General features: G+C 42.5%; 1 protein-coding gene across 5 annotated transcripts in view; it reads left to right on the top strand.

Moving 5' to 3' along the window:
• The window catches only part of SETX (senataxin), a 106,669-nt gene that overhangs the window by 32,281 nt on the left and 54,241 nt on the right, over positions 1 to 20,147 (top strand). For all 5 annotated transcript variants that reach the window (XM_027766625.1, XM_006164324.2, XM_006164321.1 and 2 more), the window contains 2 exons: positions 623 to 4,795; positions 12,608 to 12,707. In XM_027766625.1, the coding sequence (XP_027622426.1) occupies positions 623 to 4,795; positions 12,608 to 12,707 (4,273 nt within the window). The remainder of the gene's footprint in view (positions 1 to 622; positions 4,796 to 12,607; positions 12,708 to 20,147) is intronic.

Genomic DNA, 20,147 nt, shown 5'->3' on the forward strand with positions numbered 1-20,147 from the left:
GGATGGACTGTAACTGCACTGTGCACACATCAGAAAATTAACTTTTAAGTGCATTTAGGGAAGATGGAAAGTTGGGAAGGGGAACAATAAGTGGCATGACCAAAAATCAAAATCAACCAACGAAAAGAAGGCCCAGAGTACATAAAGGTGGTCTAAACCTGCCTTCCCATAAAATTTTTTAAAAAAGAATTACTTTATTAAACTAACTTTTTTTTCCTCCCTCCCTCCCTTTCTTTCTCTTTTCTTTTTTGCCTTTCTCTTTCTCTCTTTCTTTCTCTCTCTTTCCTTCCTTTTTTCTTTCTTTCGTTTTGATTTGACCAGAGAGAGAGAGAGAGAGAGAGAGAGAGAGATGGGAAGTGAGAAAGCAAGCTGCCAGGTTCGGCACTAGAACTGCGACCAGCCATGTGGGAGTCCAGTGCTCTTAACCACCACGCCACCTGCCAGCCCCAACCTTCCCATAAAACTTTAACCTCACAGTTGAACTTCCATAATTTCTTGAGATTTGCATATTAAAAACAATATGTAGTAAACCAAAATAGGAAAATTGAGAAAGAAATTTTTCTCTTAAAGCTGTGGGTGTTAAACCTATCTAAATGGTGCTTTTGTTGGTATTTCGTTTTAGGATTCAGGGTGGAGATCAGCCATTTGCCCAGATTATTGTCCTAACATGTATGAAGAAATGGAAACATTAGCCAGTGTACTTCAATCAGATATTGGTCAAGACATGCGTGTACATAACAGCACATTTTTGTGGTTTATACCTTTTGTTCAGTCCCTGATGGATCTCAAGGATTTGGGTGTGGCTTACATTGTAGAAGTTATTCATCATCTGCACTCTGAAGTCAAAGACGCCCTTAACCAGACAGATGCTGTGTGTGACAAAGTCACTGAATTTTTTCTTTTAATTTTGGTGTCAGTGATTGAACTGCATAGAAATAAAAAATGTTTGCATTTGCTATGGGTTAGTTCCCAGCAGTGGGTGGAAGCTGTCGTAAAATGTGCCAAACTTCCTACCACTGCATTTGCACGAACTTCTGAGAAGTCATCTGGAAACTCCAAAGGAACAGCAATGATATCATCCCTGTCGTTGCATTCAGTGCCGTCTAACTCTGTACAGCTCGCTTGTGTACAGCTGATTAGAAGTCTCCTTAAAGAAGGTTATCAGCTTGGGCAGCAAACTCTCTGTAAGCGATTCTGGGATAAACTTAACTTATTCCTTCGAGGAAATTTATCTCTAGGCTGGCAGCTGACCAGTCAGGAAACACATGAGTTACAAACTTGTTTAAAGCAAATTATTAGAAACATAAAATTCAAAGCACCTCAGTGTAACACTTTCATGGATCTGACTCCTGCAGCTAAGACCCCTCCTATATCTTACAATAAAGAAGAAAGTGAACAGATAGGGAAGAAGATTAAAAAAGATGTGTACCACCTGGAAAATTCCAGCCCAGCATTTTCTAAAAAACCAATGAAAGCAGACACACATCAAATACAAGGAAGTATATCGATCAAAGCAAATAATATCATAGATGATGATCACAAGCCAAATTATAAAAAGAATTTGAAACTGGAAGATCATTTCACAGCTGATGCATGCTTACAGCAGAGTAGTAAAAGCCTTTTTACTGAAAGAGTACAAGATAAAATAAGTCCAGGGGAGCAGAAGTCTGTAAAAGAAAATTCCTCGTATACACAACAGAATTATACCAGAAATGGTTCAGAAAGGGAACGTGACAGAGAAATAATAATGTCTGCGCATTTGTTGACTGATTCTAGTATTGATTGTCTGGAAAAAGTGTCCATATCAAATGAAGATTTCTCTGGAAAGGATCATGTTGTTAGTAAAACATTTAAACCGAAAAGTAAGGCAGAGAAAGAGGAAATCTGTGCACAGTTATCACATGTAATAAGGAAGCAACGCAAGAAGAACACCGTGGTCAGTAACGCCATCACTTTAGAGGAAAATCTGAGTGTACCTGACAGAGAGAATTTCTATTCAAGGAAAGATACAGAAGTTCAGAAAGGAGATGACTTCATCCGCAATTCATCTTTAAACCCTAAAGGTGTTTTAGATGATAATAAAAATGGAGAACAAAAATCCCAAAACAGTTTATTGCTAAAAAAGAAGCAATTAAAGACTGAAGAGTTAGGTATTTTCTCGTCTCATGAAAACACTTGTCAAAGGCGTGTTGTTGATGATAGAGGTTTAGTCTCATTTATAGAAATGACCAATACTTCAGTGAGAATGTCTCCTTTAAAAGATCCCGTGACTGTAGTTGAATCAAGAGATGAGGAAGTAAGTAAGAGTACCGGTCTGGTTTCTTCCACCTTGACAAGAGAACAAGTCCCTGGCGTCAGTCCTGGATCTGACACTTTAACGGATTCTCAGGTAGACAGAGACCTCCACAAATTATCCTTAATAGCCCAAGCCAGTGTAATTCAGTTTCCATCTGATTCAACTCAGAAAAGCTCATCCCAGCTGCAAAGAAAAGTAAAAGATGATAAAAGACGTTTCACAGCTAACCAGATTGATGATGGAGATGTCTGTTGTGGACAGGTTATTATTATTTCAGATTCTGATGATGAAGATGGGGATGAAAGAATAGTGGGTTTTGAGAAGGACATTAAACAGGACAAAATACACTCTGAGATCGAATGTCCAGAGCGGCATGTGTCAATAGATAATACTCACGTGGAAAAGAAGCTAATAAAGGAAGAAGAAACAAAATCCCCTTTTGAGGATTCTGAGTCTCAGGTTTTTGAGTTTGAAAGTCAAAAGGAGGTGTTTTCTGTTTGGCAAGATCATAAACTAGGTAATAATTCAGTGCAAGAGAATCAGAAAGGTCTACATTTGAATTATAAGGCTGATACCACAAATGATTGGGGCTATAATAAAGATTATGTCTCTGAAAAGGTTATTAAAAAAGTAGCAGAGGACATTGAAGAACATGCAGAACCAGACAGTAGTATTTCTGTTGAAGAGTTGTGTGAAATTGAAATAAAACCTAAGAGAAAACGATTCGAGAAACCTGTGGCTGAACATCCTCGAAGGCCTTCATCTTCTGTCAAAAGTGAGGACCATTCTGAAGTTCTTAGTGAGAGGGATCTTACTGAAAATGATGTAAAAAGTGTAGACAAAAGTGCCACAACTCCTAGTTCAAGTATTCAGAGAGCCACTAAAGAAGCGTCACTAAAGAAGTCTACTCCAAAACCTCGTACTTACTCAAAACCTGCTAGAAGAGCCCCACTTTCTAAAACCCCTAAGAAAACACATTCAGATTCCAAAAAAGGGCAGAATAAAAGTCCAAATTACCTAAGCTGTAGAACAACTCCTGCTGTAGTGCCGCCAAAGAAATTGCGCCAGTGTCCTGAACCAACTTCAACAGCCGAGAGGCTTGGTCTGAAAAAGGGTCCTCGTAGGGCATTTGAGTTGTCCCAGAGATCTTTAGAGTGTTTAGTTCAGTTACGTGACCATGGCAAAGCGGTTGGAGTAGTTGATACTCGAAAAAAAGCTAAATTAATCTCTCCTCAGGCTCTGTCTGTCAGAAATAATAAGGACCTGCTGACAAGTCAAGATCCTCCGTCACGAAAGCAGTCGAGACCTAAGTCACAGCCGAAGAGACAGAAGCTTTTTAATTACGAAAGTGTAGATGCTGCAAGAGCAGGACCACAGCCAGCACCGAATTCTGACACCTTTGTACCAGAATCTGATAGATCAGATTATAAAGGAGAAACTGAAGTGCTTGCCAACAGTAACGGGAAGCAGTTACTAAAATGTATGCTTTCTGAGCCGGAGACTGTAAAAGCGAAGTGTGCTGCTCAGGTGACTGATGATACTTGCCTTTTGAAGCACTGTGATTCGATAGTGTTAAATGGAACAGTGCCAGCAAAGCAAATGCTGGGCTCTACTTCCGAGGACCTGGACCCTCTAGGCGGAGGTAATCTAACGGGACGTCGTTTAGAGGAGGCAACTTTGCAAGAGGGAGAATCTGAATCCAACAGCGATATGGAGGATGACAATTTATTTTTAACTCAAAATGATCCTGAAGATATGGATATATGTTCACAAATGGATAAAATCATTGAAGTAGTTCATGGAAAAGATCCATTTCAGGTAGGAGACTCTGTAAGTCGGCCTCAGTTGGAATCTTTGAGTGGCATAAAGTGTAAGTACAAAGATTGTGTTGAAACTCCGAAAGACCAGGGTGAGTACTGCTCAAGACACTCTGAAGTGAAAGCGGCAGACGAAGATGTGTTCCGGAAACCTGGTTTACCTCCTTCTGCATCCAAACCTCAGAGACCTTCCACCACTAAGGTTTTTAGCTCAAGTAGTACTTCCCGAACTGCTAATCTTTCCAAGTCTCTGGAACATATGTCAACACTTCCATCAGCTCTAAAAAATAAATTGAATGGCGTACAGTCTACTTTGAAAGTCTCACAGCCTGCTTCCCTAGTATCTCAAAAGCCAGTGGGTGAAGTGAAGAGTCCGTGCAGTGTTCTTCATCCTCAGACTCCAAGTACTTCGAACAGGCAAGGTTACAAACTTCCATTTGGTGAAAGCAAATCCTTCTCAGCCTCTTCTCCAGTAAGCATTTTGTCAACACAGTCTATCTCTGAGACCTTTGTTAAAGAGGTCTTAAAATGGAAGTATGAGATGTTTTTGAACTTCGATCAGTGTGGGCCCCCAGCAAGTCTTTGTCAGTCCATCTCAAGACCTGTGCCTGTCAGATTTCAAGATTGTGGAGATTATTTTAATGTTTTTTTCCCTTTGATGATACTGAATACTTTTGAAACAGTAAGTATATGTTTCGGTTGTACGCCCCTCCAGACTTTCCAGTTTTCTCCTTTTCTTTACCATGCGGAGTAATAATTAGAATACGGTTATAGTAATTGACCTTTTTGATTTAGGGGTTGATTTTAGATTTCATTTTGAACAAACATTTATGCCAGCCATAGTTCCAGATGCTGGTGTTAAAGAGGAATCTTATTTTCTTCTTCTTCTTTCTTTCTTTATTTTTAGAGAGCTTGTTGCTGTAGGGCACATGCGCTTGCCAGAAAGATAGAACGTGAGAAATCCCCCCCTCCCGAGGGGATGGCCATGTCACAATCCCTTCTCCTGGGATTTTGGGCATGCATACACACTTGTCCAGCATGAGTTTCAAGCTTCCAGGTCTGGGACTTTAACCTCGGTTGGTCATGTGGGAGTCTAGCAACCTAACTGTTATGCCTTCTGCTGGTCCTAAGAGGAAGCATTCTTAACCTCTGTCCCCCAGAAGCGGACAAAGGAACAGATGTTTATCCATGCATAGGTAAGAGAAGGCTTCTCAGAGGAGTTAAGTCTCCCATCTATATTTTCTTTTTTTTTTTTTTAGAGGTTTTTGCCATAGGGTGTATGCGCTCGCCAGACAGAGAGAGACAGAGACAGAAAGCGAGAAATCACCCCCGGGGGGATGGTCACGCTGCAGTCCCTTCTCCTCCATTCTCCTCTCGGGATCTTGGGCAGACCCGCATGCGCACGCACGCCCAGCGTGAGTTTTAAGCCGCCGGGTCCGGGACGCGAACCGTGGTCGACTACGTGGGAGTCCAGCGACATAGCCATTACGCTAACTGCTGGTCCCTCCCATCTATGTTTTCTACTTTTTTTTTTTAAAGGTTTTTGCCTTAGGGCACATATACGCTGGAGGGGGAGGGAGACGGACAGTGAGAGGGAAAGTGAGAAATTTCCCAGAGGAGTGGCTACACTACAGTCCCTTCTCCTTCATTCTCCTCCCAGGATCTTGGACATGCACACGTATGAGCCCAGTGTGAGTTTGAAGCCACTAGGTGTGCGACTTGAACCATGGTTAGTCATGTGGGAGTCCAGTGATGTAACTACTACGTCATCTGCTGGTCCTGTCTACATTCTTTTTTAAGTACCTAAACCTTTACTGTAGATTTCTTAAGGTAGCAAAGAGTAAATTATACCAGTAAATCTGAGTTTCTCTTATGTGTGTGTCTTTCTAATTTCTTACTCCCGTAGCACCTGCTCTCTCCTTGTAACTGCCTCCCCAACCCCAGCACATCTCCTTCTGGCTCTTTTGTCCTTATTTCTCTTATCAGGTTTGTCAAAGAAAATATAGGATTCCCAGTTAGATTTGAACTTCATAAAAACAGTGAGTAGTTCTTTAAGCATTGAGTTCCTTTTTGAGCGATGTTTTTGGCATTTTCAAGATAGGGAGGAATTGGGAGTATTTTTCCCTTTTTCTTTTTTTGGCTATAGGTTGTGTGTGCTTGCCAGAGAGAGGGAAAGTGAAAAAGCAGCCCCGCCCCCAGCAGATGCCACACCACAGTCACTTCTCTTTCATTCTCCTCTCAGTACCCTGGACACCCACATGTGTGCATGTGCCTGCCATGTTTCTCAACCCTCCAGGTCTGAGCCTTGAACCATAGGGTTGGCCATGTGGGGTCCAGCTGCCTTAACTACCACACCACTGGTTAGCCCCGTTTGTACTTTTTCACATTTCTTAAAAAATAACAATGATAAAAATTTGGCATATGCAGGGACCAGCAGGTGGCAGTATGGTTACATTGCTGGATTTCCACATAATCAGTCACGGTTCAGGTCCCGGATCCAGCAGCTTAAAATTCACACAGGATGTATATGCGTGCATGCCCAGAGTCCTGAGAGGAGAATGGAGGAGAAGGGATTGTGGCTTGGCCATACCCCCAGGGGGTGATTTCTCTGTCTCTCCAGTAAGTGCATAAACCCTGTAGCGGAAATTTAAAAAATATTGTTATTTATTCATTTATTTTGATTTGATCAGAGAGAGACAGAGAGAGAGAAAAATTGAGAAAGCAAGCCACCAGTTCTGGGACTTGAACTGTGGTTGGCCACGTGGGAGTGTCCAGCACCTTAACCACCGTACCACCTGCAGGCCCCCAAGCCCTATAGCAGAAATCTCTTTTTGAAAAAAGCTTGGCATATGTAGTAAGATTTTTTAAAAAGGAATTCTTTATTTAATTCTATCTGTTATTTTTTAAATTTGATCAGAGAGAGACAGAAAAAGGAAAAGGGAGAAAGCAAGCCGCCAGGTCAGGGACTTGAATCATTGTTGGTCATGTGGCAATCCAGTGCCTTTAACCACCATGCCATGTGCCGGTCCCTGCAGTAAGATTCTTAAAAACAAATCAGGAGGGACCAGCAGTTGGCATAGTGGTTATATCGCTGGACTCCCTCATGGCCAACTGTGATTCATCAGACCCAGATGCTTGAAACTCAGTGCCAGGCGTGTGCTCATGCATGCCCAAGATCCCTAGAAGAGCATGGAGGAAAAGGGATTGCAGTGTGGCCGTCCCCCACTGGGGGGGTGATTTCTTGCTTTCTCTCTCTGTCTCCAGCGAGTGCATGTGCCCTATAGCAAAAATCTCTCTCTTAAACTAAACAAAACAAATCAAAGGATGCATTCACTTAATAGATACTTTGGTTCCTTGTGTGTGCCAAGTACTCTTTCTGGCCTGAGAGGTAGAGTGGCGCATAAGAGAGATGAAGTTTCTGGCCTCTGGAAGCGACCATTTCAGATTGGAGTAAGGGCTCTTGTATGATCTAAACAGAGGAGTCAGGGCACTTCCCTCGGAAAGATAGGCTTCTGTGCGCAGATGGCGTTTGTACTGAGACGGGATGAATAGAAGGAAATCAGCTGTGGGCAGTGTACTGAAGAGAGAAGGGAGTACAAAGACACTAGCGGCCATAAGCGTAGTGTATTGAAGGGAGAATAAGTGTATTGCACAGAGCGGGGCAAGCCTACCAAGAAAGATAATAGTCAAGTGCCTTGTCAATTTGTGCCCAGAAAAGTGACTTTTAAAAAGCTTGAGTTGGTACTTTTTTCTTTTTCTTTTTACAAAGTTTTTGCCATAGGGCATGTGTGTTGGTGGGAAGAGACAGAGGGAAAGGAAGAATCACCCTGCAGGGAGACAGCCACACTAAAGTCCCTCCTCCAGCCTCCTCTTGGGATTTTTGAACATATATGTGCACCTGCTCAGTGTGATTATCAGGCCATGGGTCTGAAACTAAAACTGCACAGTCAGCCATGTGGGACCTAATGCCTTAACCTCTACACAGCCTGCTGGCCCCAAATTAATCTAAAACTTGATGTAGTTCAAGTTAAAATTCCAGCAGAATTCTTTTGAGGAAATTAATAAAATGTATAAGGAAGAACAAAATATTAAGACATTTCAAAGCCCTATGTAGTATAGGTAAATGTGAAGCTAGCACAAGAACAAGCAGTGACAAAAAATGCAATCCCTTTGGTTCCTTAAAATGAACTACTTTCACGTATAGGGACACGTTATAAGGTAAATAGGGCACCTTAAATCAGTAGGAAAATGAGAGACCATGAGCTAGGTGGTACTGGCCTGCAGCACTGGGGAAAGGATTAGTACTTTTCAGCTCATAAACAAGCGCACATGTATTTGAAAGATTAAAAACTACACAAGCTGGGACTAGCAGGTAGCATGGAGGTTAAGGTGCTGGACACTCCCATATGTCCGACCACGGTTAAAGTCCCTGGCCTGGTGGCTTGCTTTCTCGTTTTTCCTCTCTCTCTCTGTGTGTCTCTGATCAAATTAAAAAAAATAAATGAATGAAAAAAAAAAATTTAAAAACCCCTCCAAAAAAAAAAAAAGAAATTAGCTGATGGAAAGAAGTAGAAACACTCCACAGTATATCAAGAACTTTTATACAATAAATGAACATCAGAAATATACATAAAAGTCTAAGAAACAACACATAGGCAGTCACAAAAGGGAAACACTTGAGTGTTATAATACCACCTTTATGTAAGTGGTATTTTATTTTATTTTTTTTAAAGAGTTATTTAATTTTATTTATTCATTCATTTATTTTAATTTGGCCAGAGAGAAACACAAAGAGTGAGAGAGGGAAAGTGAGAAGGCAAGCCACCAGGTCTGGGACTCAAACCGTGGTTGGCCACGTGGGAGTGTCCAGCACCTTAACCACCACGCCACCTGCTGGTTCCCTGTAAGTGGTATTTTATGAAGTATTACTGAAAGCAAGAAGTAAAGGAAATAACCTAGTGATGAACAAGTGTGTGATCCTGGGTGTATATTCACCAGAAGAACCTAGATAATTGTCATCCCTGAGAGTTCTGAGTATGTTATTCATAGGGTTGTTTATGGAGTTGGAGGTGGTTAAGAGAAAGGATGAGTGAATAAAGCAGTTTCATACTAGGAAATTCTGGACAAAAGTGTTAACAGAGGTAGGGAGAAGCCTATTTATAGTATAATTCTTTTTTTTTTTAAATTTACAGAGTGAGTGAGTGTGCATTGGAGACAACCAGAGGGGAAGTGGGAACACACTCCTTCCTCCATAGGGAATGGTTGTGCCTCAGTCCTTTCTCCGTCTCTCCTCTCAGGATCTTGGGCACACATGCACGCAGCATGTTTTTTGCGCCACTGGCTCTGGAAATGAGCCATGAGGCCATCCCTGTCAGATCCAGCTGCTTTAACCATGCTATAGGCTGTCCCATGTAATACTGTTTGTGTAAATTACACACATCCTCCCCATGACTGGATTTTTTAGCCAGACAGTACAAGGGAGTGCCTAGGGCAAAAATGTAACGGAAGTAAAAGCAGGGATCAAAGAGAAAGAGCCTTGCGCAGGCTTAGACGGCGCCTCACAAACTGAAGATGTGAATGAATTCTTTGGAGATCAGAAGGGAGGACCAGCAGGTGACATAATGGCTATACCCCTGGACTCCCATGTAGTCAACTGCAGTTTGCATCGGTTTGAGTCCTGGACCCGGTGACTTTAAAACTCACGCTGGGTGTGTGTGTGCATGTGTGCCCCAAATCCTGAGGAAAATGGAGGAGTAGGGATTGTGGTGTGGCCATCCCCCTTTGGGGTTTATTTCTCACTTTCTGTCTCTGTCTCTCTGGCGAGTGCATGCACTGTATAGCAAAAAATGTCTTAAAAAAAAAAGGGAGAGGAAAAATAGCAGCAAGGAAGTAAACATTAAGTTTGATGAATGGTGATTTTGGTGAAGAGGTTAAGACAGAAGCCAGGTATAAAATGAATAGAAAGATGTTTTGAAAATTTATGTGATAGGGAACCAGCAGTTAGCGAAATGGCTATGTCGCTGGACTCCCATGTAGTTGACCGCAGTTCATGTCCCGGCCCTGGTGGCTTAAAACTCACGCCGGGCGCGTGTGCGTGCGTACCCAAGATCCCGAGAGGAGAATGGAGGAGAAGGGATTGTGGCGTGACTATCCCCCCCTTGGGGAGGGATTTCTCGCTTTCTGTCTCTATGTCTCTCTCTGTCTGGTGAGCGCACGCGCCCTCTAGCGAAAATCTCTCCAAAAAAAAAAAAATTATGTGATAGAGGGGAACAGAAAAATGGTAATTGCATAGTGATTTGGAGACAATTCTTACTTGTTATGATTTTTTTTTAAGAGACATTTTTGCTGTAGAGACAGAGAAAGTGAGACATCATTCCTCCAGGGGAAGGATGGCCACATCACTATCCCCTTCTCTTGGGATTTTGGGCACACGTGCACACACACCCAGTGTGGGTTTTAAGTTGCCTGGTCTGGAACTCGAACCGCAGGGGACTGGGTGGGAGTCCAGAGACGTAACTATTATGCCATCTCCTGGTCCCCAGTGTTTGTGGTTTTTAAGAGAGAGCTTAAGGTGTGTGCTGATGAGTATGAGCAATGAGCTGAAAGAAATTGATATAAAAAGGATATTTCCAGTTTAAGTCCTAAAGAGGAGAAGAGGGATCCAGAACACTAATCAGTGAGCTTTGCCTTAGGCTTTGGTAAGGAAAAGGGAAGGTGATGTGGTATGAATATTAGCTTTTGTTTGTTTTATACTTAGTTCTCGTGTATAAGGCAAGGGCAGTCTTGATTATTGAGAGCCACTGCTGCAGGAAATCCTTTTCCTCATTGTTACCTGTTGCTTTAATGATTAATTTTTTATTCTTTTTAAAGAATTATTTTATCTAGCTTTATTATTATTTAATTTGACCAGAGAGGGTCAGAGAGAGAGAGGGAAAGTGAGAAATCAAGCTGTTAGGTCCAGAACTTGAACCATGGTCAGCCACGTGGGAGTTCAGCGCCCTCAACCACCACCCCACTGCCAGCCCTGTAGTTTTTATTCTAAAGATAATTTTCTTGGGAATGCAATCATTTCGTTGTAACCAATATATTCAGTTTATTTGGAAATGTTTTTATAAACAATATTAAAATGTATGTTCTAAAAAAAATTAAATTCCAAATTATTAGGAACATTTTGTTTTGTAGAATAATCCATTTTTCGTTATTATTGGGGGGAAAGATGAGGCCTGACTTGATAGGTATCTTTCTTTTCTCTGAAATGAGAGAAAAAGAACAAGTTATGCTTTTTAAGGTTTTGCCTTAGAGTGTATACACTCAAGCGACAGTGAGAAAGAAATCCCCCCCCCCCCCAGGGGGAATGGCCACACAGCAGTCCCTTCTCTATTCTCTTCCCGAGATCTTGGGCACACACACGCATGAGCCTGGTTTGAATTTGAAGCCACTGGCTCAGTACTCGAACTACAGTCTCTCCAGTGATGTAACCGCTATGCCATCTGGCCCAGAGGAACAGATTTTTTTTAAGAGAGATTTTTTGCTGTACGGCACTTGCACTTGCCAGAGAGACAAAGAGAAACAGCAAGAAATCACCCCTCGGGGGGATGCCACACCACATTCCCATATCCCCATTCTCCTTTGAGAGATTTGGACACGCACACACCTAGCATGCGTTTCAGGCCTCCAGGTCCGCGACTCACACTGCGGTCAACCATGTGAGTCCAGGGATGTGACCGTTATTCCAGGTGCTGGCCTGGAGGAAGAAAATTTTTATTTAAAAAAATTTAAGTTTAGGGACCAGCAGTTAGCGTAATGGCTATGTCGCTGGACTCCCACATGGTCGATTGCGGTTTGCATCATGGACCCGGTGGCTTAAAACTCACGCCGGGCACGTGTGTGTGCATGCCCAAGATCCCGAGAGGAGAATGGAGGAGAATGGATTGCGGCATGGCCATCCCCCTGGGGGGGTGTTTCTCGCTTTTTGTCTCTCTATCTCTCTCTGTCTGGTGAGCGCACTCGCCCTATAGCAAAAACCTCTCAAAAAAAAAAAAATTTAAGTTTAAATAACCACTGTAGTTGATGGCTATGGAATACAATGAGGTAGTTCTAGATAATTTTACTAAACTGCCACAGATTAGTTTTTTTTCTTTTTTGGGGTGAGAGATTTTTGCTATAGGAGGGTGCACATGCTCGCTGGAGAGACAGAGACAGAAAGCGAGAAATCACCCCCTGGCGGGGAGGCCATGCCACAGTCCCTTCTCCTCAGGGTTTTGGGCACACATTCACACGTATCTGGTGTGCGTTTTAAGCTGCTGTGTCCATTACTCAAATCACAATTGTGGCTGGTCGTATTGGGAGTCCAGCAACATAACCATCACACCGTTTTTAGTTTCTATCAGAATCTGGGTTCTAAATTTTACTGTTGCTTACTTTGGAATATTTTGTGTTTATATGCCCTTCCCAAATGTTTTCACTTTCTTAATTTGGTTTTCTTTTTCTGTAGGTGGCACAGGAATGGATCAGCTCTCCAAATAAGGAGAATTTCTATCAGTTGCATTTACGAAAATTTCCTGCCGATTTTAAAAATTACTGGGAGTTTGTTGGTAAGTTTTTTCTTACACAACTGGGAACATATGATACAGTACTTAGATTGGCTGGCTGACCTGCCTTCCTTCTTCCCTTTTAATATGCAAATACTTCATTAGTGTTGGGGTTGCAATCACAGGGCAGCAAAACAAGGAAAGAGGGCGGTAAAAAGGAGACGTGGGGAAACGTAGAGAAGATTATGTGTAAGAGATGGCATGACTTCATAGAAAACCGCTAGCTTGGGAATCAGCAGTTAGCGTAATGGCTATGTCACTGGATTCCCACGTAGTCGACCGCGGTTCGCGTCCCGGACCCGGTGGCTTAGAACTCACACCGGGCGCGTGTGCATGTGTACCCAAGATCCCGAGAGGAGAATGGAGGAGAAGGGATTGCGGCGTGACCATCCCCCATGGGGGATGATTTCTTGCTTTCTGTCTCTATGTCTCTGTCTGGCAAGCGCATGCACCCTATAGTGAAAACCTCTCCAAAACAAAAACAAAAACAAAAACAAAAACAAAGCCAGGTGTGAGAGAAATTATTTGTTCACACAGACAGTTTGTGGAGGGTTGGTGTAGAGCAAGGCTCACAGAACAGGTGGAGGGAGTGAGCTGTTGACTGTGGACTCGCGTTCTCACAGGGTGGAAGAGATGCAGAGGGCCAGGTGTGAGAGAAAGGGCACAAGGCGTCCATGCCCTCTCTGGGCTCGCCTCCCTGCAGGAAACTCCAGGTGTTCAGCTATCCAGAGGCTCCTGGGGATTTCTTTTTAGTAGACATTATTATTATTGGAATTTTCAGGGACATAGGTTTTCTAAGTTAAGCTAAATTTTCATTCTCTTAAAATATGTTTAAAGTTCTAATGAGATGATTATTGGTACAATTAGCAATGTATATTTCCTAGTTTTTTCTCACTCCGTAATTAGAATATCAGACTGAAATGGCAGTGGAAGCTGGGAATGAAAGAGAGGGTGAGTGTGGGGGGCTTGGCAGGGGTGTTGCTGTACTCTTTTGGTGGGTTCCGAATAAATCTTCCTGGCTGGCATTGGTCTGAACGATATTATTATTTTTATGTACAAGCTAAAAAATGAACATTCAGAATACCCACTCTATCTAGTCTGCTCTGTAGATCCAGTTCAGAAATAAGCTTGTGTGTCTATTTCTGGGGAAAGGTACTACATGTTCATTGTAGAACACATATAGATAATATTGACCAGCAGAAAAATAAAGCTATTAACTAATTCCATTAACATTTTGGATTTTGGTGTTCGTCATACTGCCAGACTTTCTAATCATTCGTGTGAATGTGTGTGTGTGTTTTGAAGAGAGGGTAGTGGTATTATTTTACTTATTTTATGACATTTTTCATTCAGTCATTCAGCAAATACTTAATGAGTTTGTTAACTTGATGGATGATTCTCGATACAGGTTCTTTTTTTTTTTTTTTGGAGAGATTTTCGCTATAGGGCGTGTGTGCTCGCCAGACAGAGAGAGACATAGAGACAGAAAGCGAGAAATCACTCCCCCAGGGGGGATGGTCACGCCACAATCCCTTCTCCTCCATTCTCCTCTCGGGATCTTGGGCATGCACGCACACGCGCCCGGCTGAATTTTAAGCCACCGGGTCTGGGACGCGAACTGCGGTCGACTACGTGGGAGTCCAGCAACATAGCCATTGCACTAACTGCTGGTTCCCTCTATACAGGTTCTTTAGCTGTGAAGAGAAAACAAAATTCTGCCTTTATCTGACTTACATTCAACTTGTTTTTATTTGCTATATTATAAATCTCTTTTCAGTGTTTTTAAATAATACTGTATGTTTAATAGCAGTTATTTCATTGTAAGCATAGTCCATGGTTTATTAATCATTTCTAGTCGAGTGTGTACATGTTTATAGTTAACTATTATAAACCCTTTAAGTCCTTTTTCTAGGTAAAGCCATATACACTTTTTTTTTTTTTTAAGAATTATTTAACTTTATTTATTTATACACTTTTAAATTTTATTTTGACCATAGAGAGAGAGAGTGAGAAAGCAAGCCACCAGGTTCAGGACTCGAACTGTAGTCACACAGGTGAGAATCCAGTGCATTTAACCACCACGCCATCTGCTGGCCACGAATTTTTTTTTCTTTTAAAGAGAGATTTTTGCTGTAGGGTCCATGTGCTCACCAGAGAGACAGAGACAGAAAATGAGAAATCACCCCCCAGTGGGGATAGCCATGCCGCAATCCCTTCTCTTGGAACTTAGGGTATGCATACACACACAGCCATTGTGTTTTTCAAGCCACTGGATCCAGAACTCAAAACGTGGAATAGGTCATGTGGGATCCAGTGCCTTACTCATTTCACTACCTCCTGGCCCCCATTTTTACTTATCTTTTTTTTTTCAGTAGAGATTTTTGCTATAGGGTACATGCACTCCCTGGAGAGATAGAGACAGAAAGTGAGAAATCACTATGCCGCAATCCCTTCTCTTGGAATTTTGGGCACGCACACATATGCACCTGACATAAGTTTTAAGCTGCCAAGTCTGGGACTCGAACCACAGTTGACTACGTGGGAGTCCAGTGACAGCTGTTAAAACTTCTGCTGGTCCCTGTTTTTTTTTAAAGTAAGATGTTTGCTGTAGGGTGTGTGCGCTTGCTGGAGAGACTAGGAAATGACCTCCTCGGGGGGGGGTGTCAGTGCTACAGTCTCTTCTCCATTCTCCTCTTGGGACTTTGGGGGCGCATGCATATGTGCCTTGCATAAGTTTTGAGCCACCATTTCCAGGACTTGAACTGCAGTCGGTCATGGAGGAGTCCATACCCTAACCACTATACAACTTGCTGCCCCCATTTTCGCTTCTAATAGCAGGGTGTAAGGGTGTGCATTTCTCTTATCTGCTAGTGTAGATTTCATCAGTTTTATGTAAAAGAAAAAAATGTATCTCATTAAAAGTAGGTTTTTGTCCCCATGTGTTTACTGGTTATTTGTATCTTTGGGGATATGACGATAATTGTCTATTCTCTTTTTTACTTTTTTGTTTTCAATTTGTCAGGGTGTGTGTGCGTGCCAGGGAGATGGAAAAATAGGGAGAGGAAGCATGGGTTGTGCCACAATCCATCCCTTCTCTATTTCTGTACCCTGTCAAGATTTGGGGCACACATAGGCACCTGGCATGTTCGTCAAGTTGTCAGGGACAGGATTTGAACTGAGTAGTCCTGTGGGATCTGGCTCCTTTAACCGTCGTCAGGTCATGGCAATAGCTGCCTTTTTTCCTATTACAGATGTTTTCTTTTAAATTTGTGTACACTGTTGCTCTTTAATTTTTTTTTAAGAGAGATTTTTGCTATAGGGTGTGTGCACTTGCCAGAGAGACAGAAATCAAGAAATCACTCTCTCCCAGTGTGTGTGTGGGGTGGCCACAAGGCCTTCCCATTTCCTCCATTCTCCTCTTGGGATTTTGGGCACATATGTACACACGCCTGGCGTGAGTTTTAAGCCACCAGGTCTGGGACTTAAACCATGGTCAGCTACCTGGGAGTCCAGCAATATAACCATTATGCCATCATTTGGTCCCTTTTACAGTTTTATTATACGTCTAGATGCAATAGCCTTGAAGCATAAAGCCATTTTAAAAGCAAGTGCCTCATCATTACACACACCTGTTGTTTTTCTTTAAGGAATTATTTTATTTACCGTTATCATCATCATCATCATTAATTTGGCCAGAGAGAGACAGAGCAAGAGAGAGAAGGAGGGAAAGTAAGAAAGCAACCAGGTCCGGGACTCGAATTGGTAGGCCATGTGGGAGTCTGAAACCTTAACCACCGTGCTACCTGCCAGCCCCTACACCGTTTTCTGTTTGTTTGTTTGTTTGGTAATTTTTAATTTTTTGTCTTTTTTTTTTTTTTAAGTTTTTGAAGTCAACCAGAGAGAGAGCGAGAAGGAAATTGAGAAAGCAAGCTGCCAGGTCCAGGATTCGAGCCACAGTCAGCCATGTGGGAGTCCAGCCACTTAACCACCACACCACCTGCTGGCCCCCTACACTTGTTCTTAATCTCTTTACATATTTATTACAACCCCTAATCATCAGTTCAGCTTTTACAGGGTTAATATTATATTGATAGTTGTTGGAGGGAGTGGGAGGCTATTGTATCAGCTATGTTTTTTTCCCCTTTTTGTTTTTCCTCTGGTTTATCGAAAGCTTTGCTTCAGCCCTGGGAACTGATTTGATGATTTTCCTCCCACTTGAAAGGGAGAATCCTGTAAACTTTTATTAACATTTTGAAAGGGAACAGAACAAAAGGAGCATGGGACAAAGTCTAGAAGAAATCAAGTAGGCCCTTCTGAGTCCTCTCCCAGTGGAATAACACTTGGTGTGCTTAACTCTCTCCAGAAGGCATTCCAATAAGGGGGCTGGCAGGTGGCATGGTGGTCGAGGTGCTGGACTCCGATAAGGCCAAGTGGGAGTCCTGGTTCTGGTGGCTTGCTTTCTCACTCTCCTTTCTCTCTGTCTCTCTCTGATTGAAATAGAAGAATAATGATAATAAATGAAAAATAAATAAATCTTTGGAAAAAAAGGCATTCTTGGGAACCAGCAGTTAGCTTAATGGCTACGTCGCTGGACTCCCATGTAGTCGACCGCAATTCAAGTCCTGGACCCAGTGGCATAAACTCATGCCAGGAATGTGTACACGCGTGTCCAAGATGCCAAGAGGAGAATGGAGGAGAAGGGATTGTGGTGTGCCCAATCCCCCCTGGGGGGTGATTTCTCGCTTTCTGTCTCTATGTCTCTTTGTCTGGCGAGCGCACGAGCCCTATAGCGAAAAAACCTCTCCAAAAAAATAAAAAAAGGCATTCCAACAAGGTATGTTAAATGTTACCTTCTAGAGAAGCTCATTAAAGACTCTGCCACCTGGGACCAGCAGTTGGCGTGATGGCTACATCGCTGGACTCCCATGTAGTCGACCGCAATTCAAGTCCTGGACCCAGTGGCATAAACTCATGCCAGGAATGTGTACACGCGTGTCCAAGATGCCAAGAGGAGAATGGAGGAGAAGGGATTGTGGCGTGGCCATCCTCCTGGGGGGAGAGGGGTGATTTCTTGCTTTCTGTCTCTCTCTTTCTGGTAAGCGCATGTGCCCTATAGCAAAAATCCTCTCAAAAAAAAAAAAAAAAGACTGCCACCTAACCTTGCATTTAGTATTTTCTCCCCTTCCCAGTTTTTACTTAAATCAGCTTAAATAAAATTTTAGTTTTCTGGTCAAAAAAAAAAAAAAAAAAAACCACTGCCTATCACATACTGAAATTCTAGACTCTCAGAAAGAAAGCACAGGTGTTTGGCATAGCCCATGTTATTTTCATAAACAGTTTAGGCACCGTGGTGAACTATTCTTATCAGAGGATGTTTAGAGCTGAAATTCAAGTTCCTGAACAACCAGCCAAGGGCTGGTCTCAGATACAGACCTTTTGAAGACTGGCAGACCTTTTATGTTAACTCTTTCTTGTATAGCACTTGAAGAATAATACCACTGTGGGGACCAGCAGTTAGCATAATGGCTATGTCACTGGACTCCCATGTAGTCGACTGTGGTTCAAGTCCCGGACCAGGTGGCTTAAACTCACGCCGGGCATGTGTGCGTGCGTGCCCGCCCTAGATCCTGAGAGGAGAATGGAGGAGAAGGGATTGCGGGGTGGCCATCCCCCCGGGGAGTGATTTCTCGCTTTCTGTTTCTCTGTCTCTCTCTGTCTTTCTGACACACGCACGTGCCCTAGAGCAAAAACCTCTCCCCCCAAAAAAAATGCCACTGTGATCATTTGTGTATCTCTTAGTGCTCTTGTAAAGGCATTTTTGTTGTGTTTGTATCCAGAAGTGAACTGTGGAGTTTGGGGGTGTGCCTAAATCTAATTTTAGTAAGTAAATCCAAGCCTATTGTGGAAAGTTTAAGTCCCACCAGCAGTGTATCAGAAGTTGTATTGGTCCGGGGAACCAGCAGTTAGCATAATGGCTATGTTGCTGGACTCCCACGTAGTCGACCACGGTTCGCATCCCGGACCCGGTGGCTTAAAACTCATGCTGGGTGCGTGTGCGTGCGTGCCCAAGATCCCGAGAGGAGAATGGAGGAGAAGAGATTGCGGCGTGACCATCCCCCCTGGGGGGTGATTTCTCACTTTCTGTCTCTATGTCTCTGTCTGGCGAGCGCATGCGCCCTATAGCGAAAAGCCTCTCAAAAAAATTAAAAAATAAAAAAATAAAAATAATTAAAAAAAAAAAGAAGTTGTATTAGTCCGTGTCTTCACCAACACGTTTGTGTTGATTATTGTTATAAATTTTAGCTGTTACAGTATGTATACATCAATGGTCTTTTGTGGTTTTATTTTGTTATATCTCTATTAGGTTGAATACCTTTTGAAATATTTAGTTTTGTAACTTCTTTTAGAGTGTTCAAGGTGCTTGTTCATTTTCTTTTTGAGTTGTCTTTTGGTGACTCATAGGAGGCCTATTATAATCTGGGTATAAGCTCTTCCTCCATTTTTACTTCATTTTGACTCATGGATGTCTTAAAATACTTCATTCTTAGTAAGAGTGTCTTTTTGCCATAAGGTATGTGTGCTTTCCCCAGAGGAGCAGAAAGGAAAGTCAGAAATCACCTCCTCGGTGAGTGGCCGCGCCGCACTCCCTTCTCCATCCTGTCCCCGGGCTTTGGGCACGCGTGCACATGTGCCTGAGTGGGACCCTCAAGCTGCTGTGTTTGGGACTCGAACTGCAGTCACCCATGTGGGAGTCCAGTATTTTAGACTTGATAATACATTATTATTTTCCTTCAAGTTTACTGCTGTGTCCCATTTCTTTCTATCTTTTAAAGAATACTTTATTTAAATTTATTTATTTTTAAGAGTAATTTTATTCAACTTTATTTATGTATTTTAATTTGGTCAGAGAGGGACAGTGCGAGAGTGAGAGAGAACTGAGAAAGCAAGCTGCCAGATCCGGGACTCAAACTTGCAGTCGGTGATGTGGGAGTCCAGTGTTCTTAACCACCACGCCATCTGCCAGCCCCTCTGTATCACATTTCTTTCTTTTTTTTAATTGCCAAAAGGTTCATGTGCTTGCCCGAAATGGGGGTGGGGGAATGATGGGGTGGGAGGAGAAATCAAGAAAGCACTCCCCAGTGAGGTATGGTCATGTCGCAGTGCCTTCTCTATTTTTCCATCGTATATGAATTTTGTGCACATGCTTGTAAGTTGCCAGGTCTGGGCTATTGTGACATGGTGGCAGTTGGGGCGCTGGACTCCTATGTAAGAGACTGCAGTTCGAGTCCTGGACCTGGTGGCTTGCTTTCTCATTTTCTCCCTTTTTCCGTCTGGTTAAAAATAAATGGTAAATAAATCTTTTTTTAAAGAATTATTCTGTTCAACTTTCTTTTTTTATTTCTTTCTTTTAATTTGACTAGAAAGAGAGAGTAAGTGAAAAAT

Source organism: Tupaia chinensis, unplaced genomic scaffold, assembly GCF_000334495.1.
Source record: "Tupaia chinensis unplaced genomic scaffold, TupChi_1.0 Scaffold143602_1, whole genome shotgun sequence".
In the NCBI taxonomy this organism is placed as follows: Eukaryota; Metazoa; Chordata; class Mammalia; order Scandentia; family Tupaiidae; genus Tupaia; species Tupaia belangeri.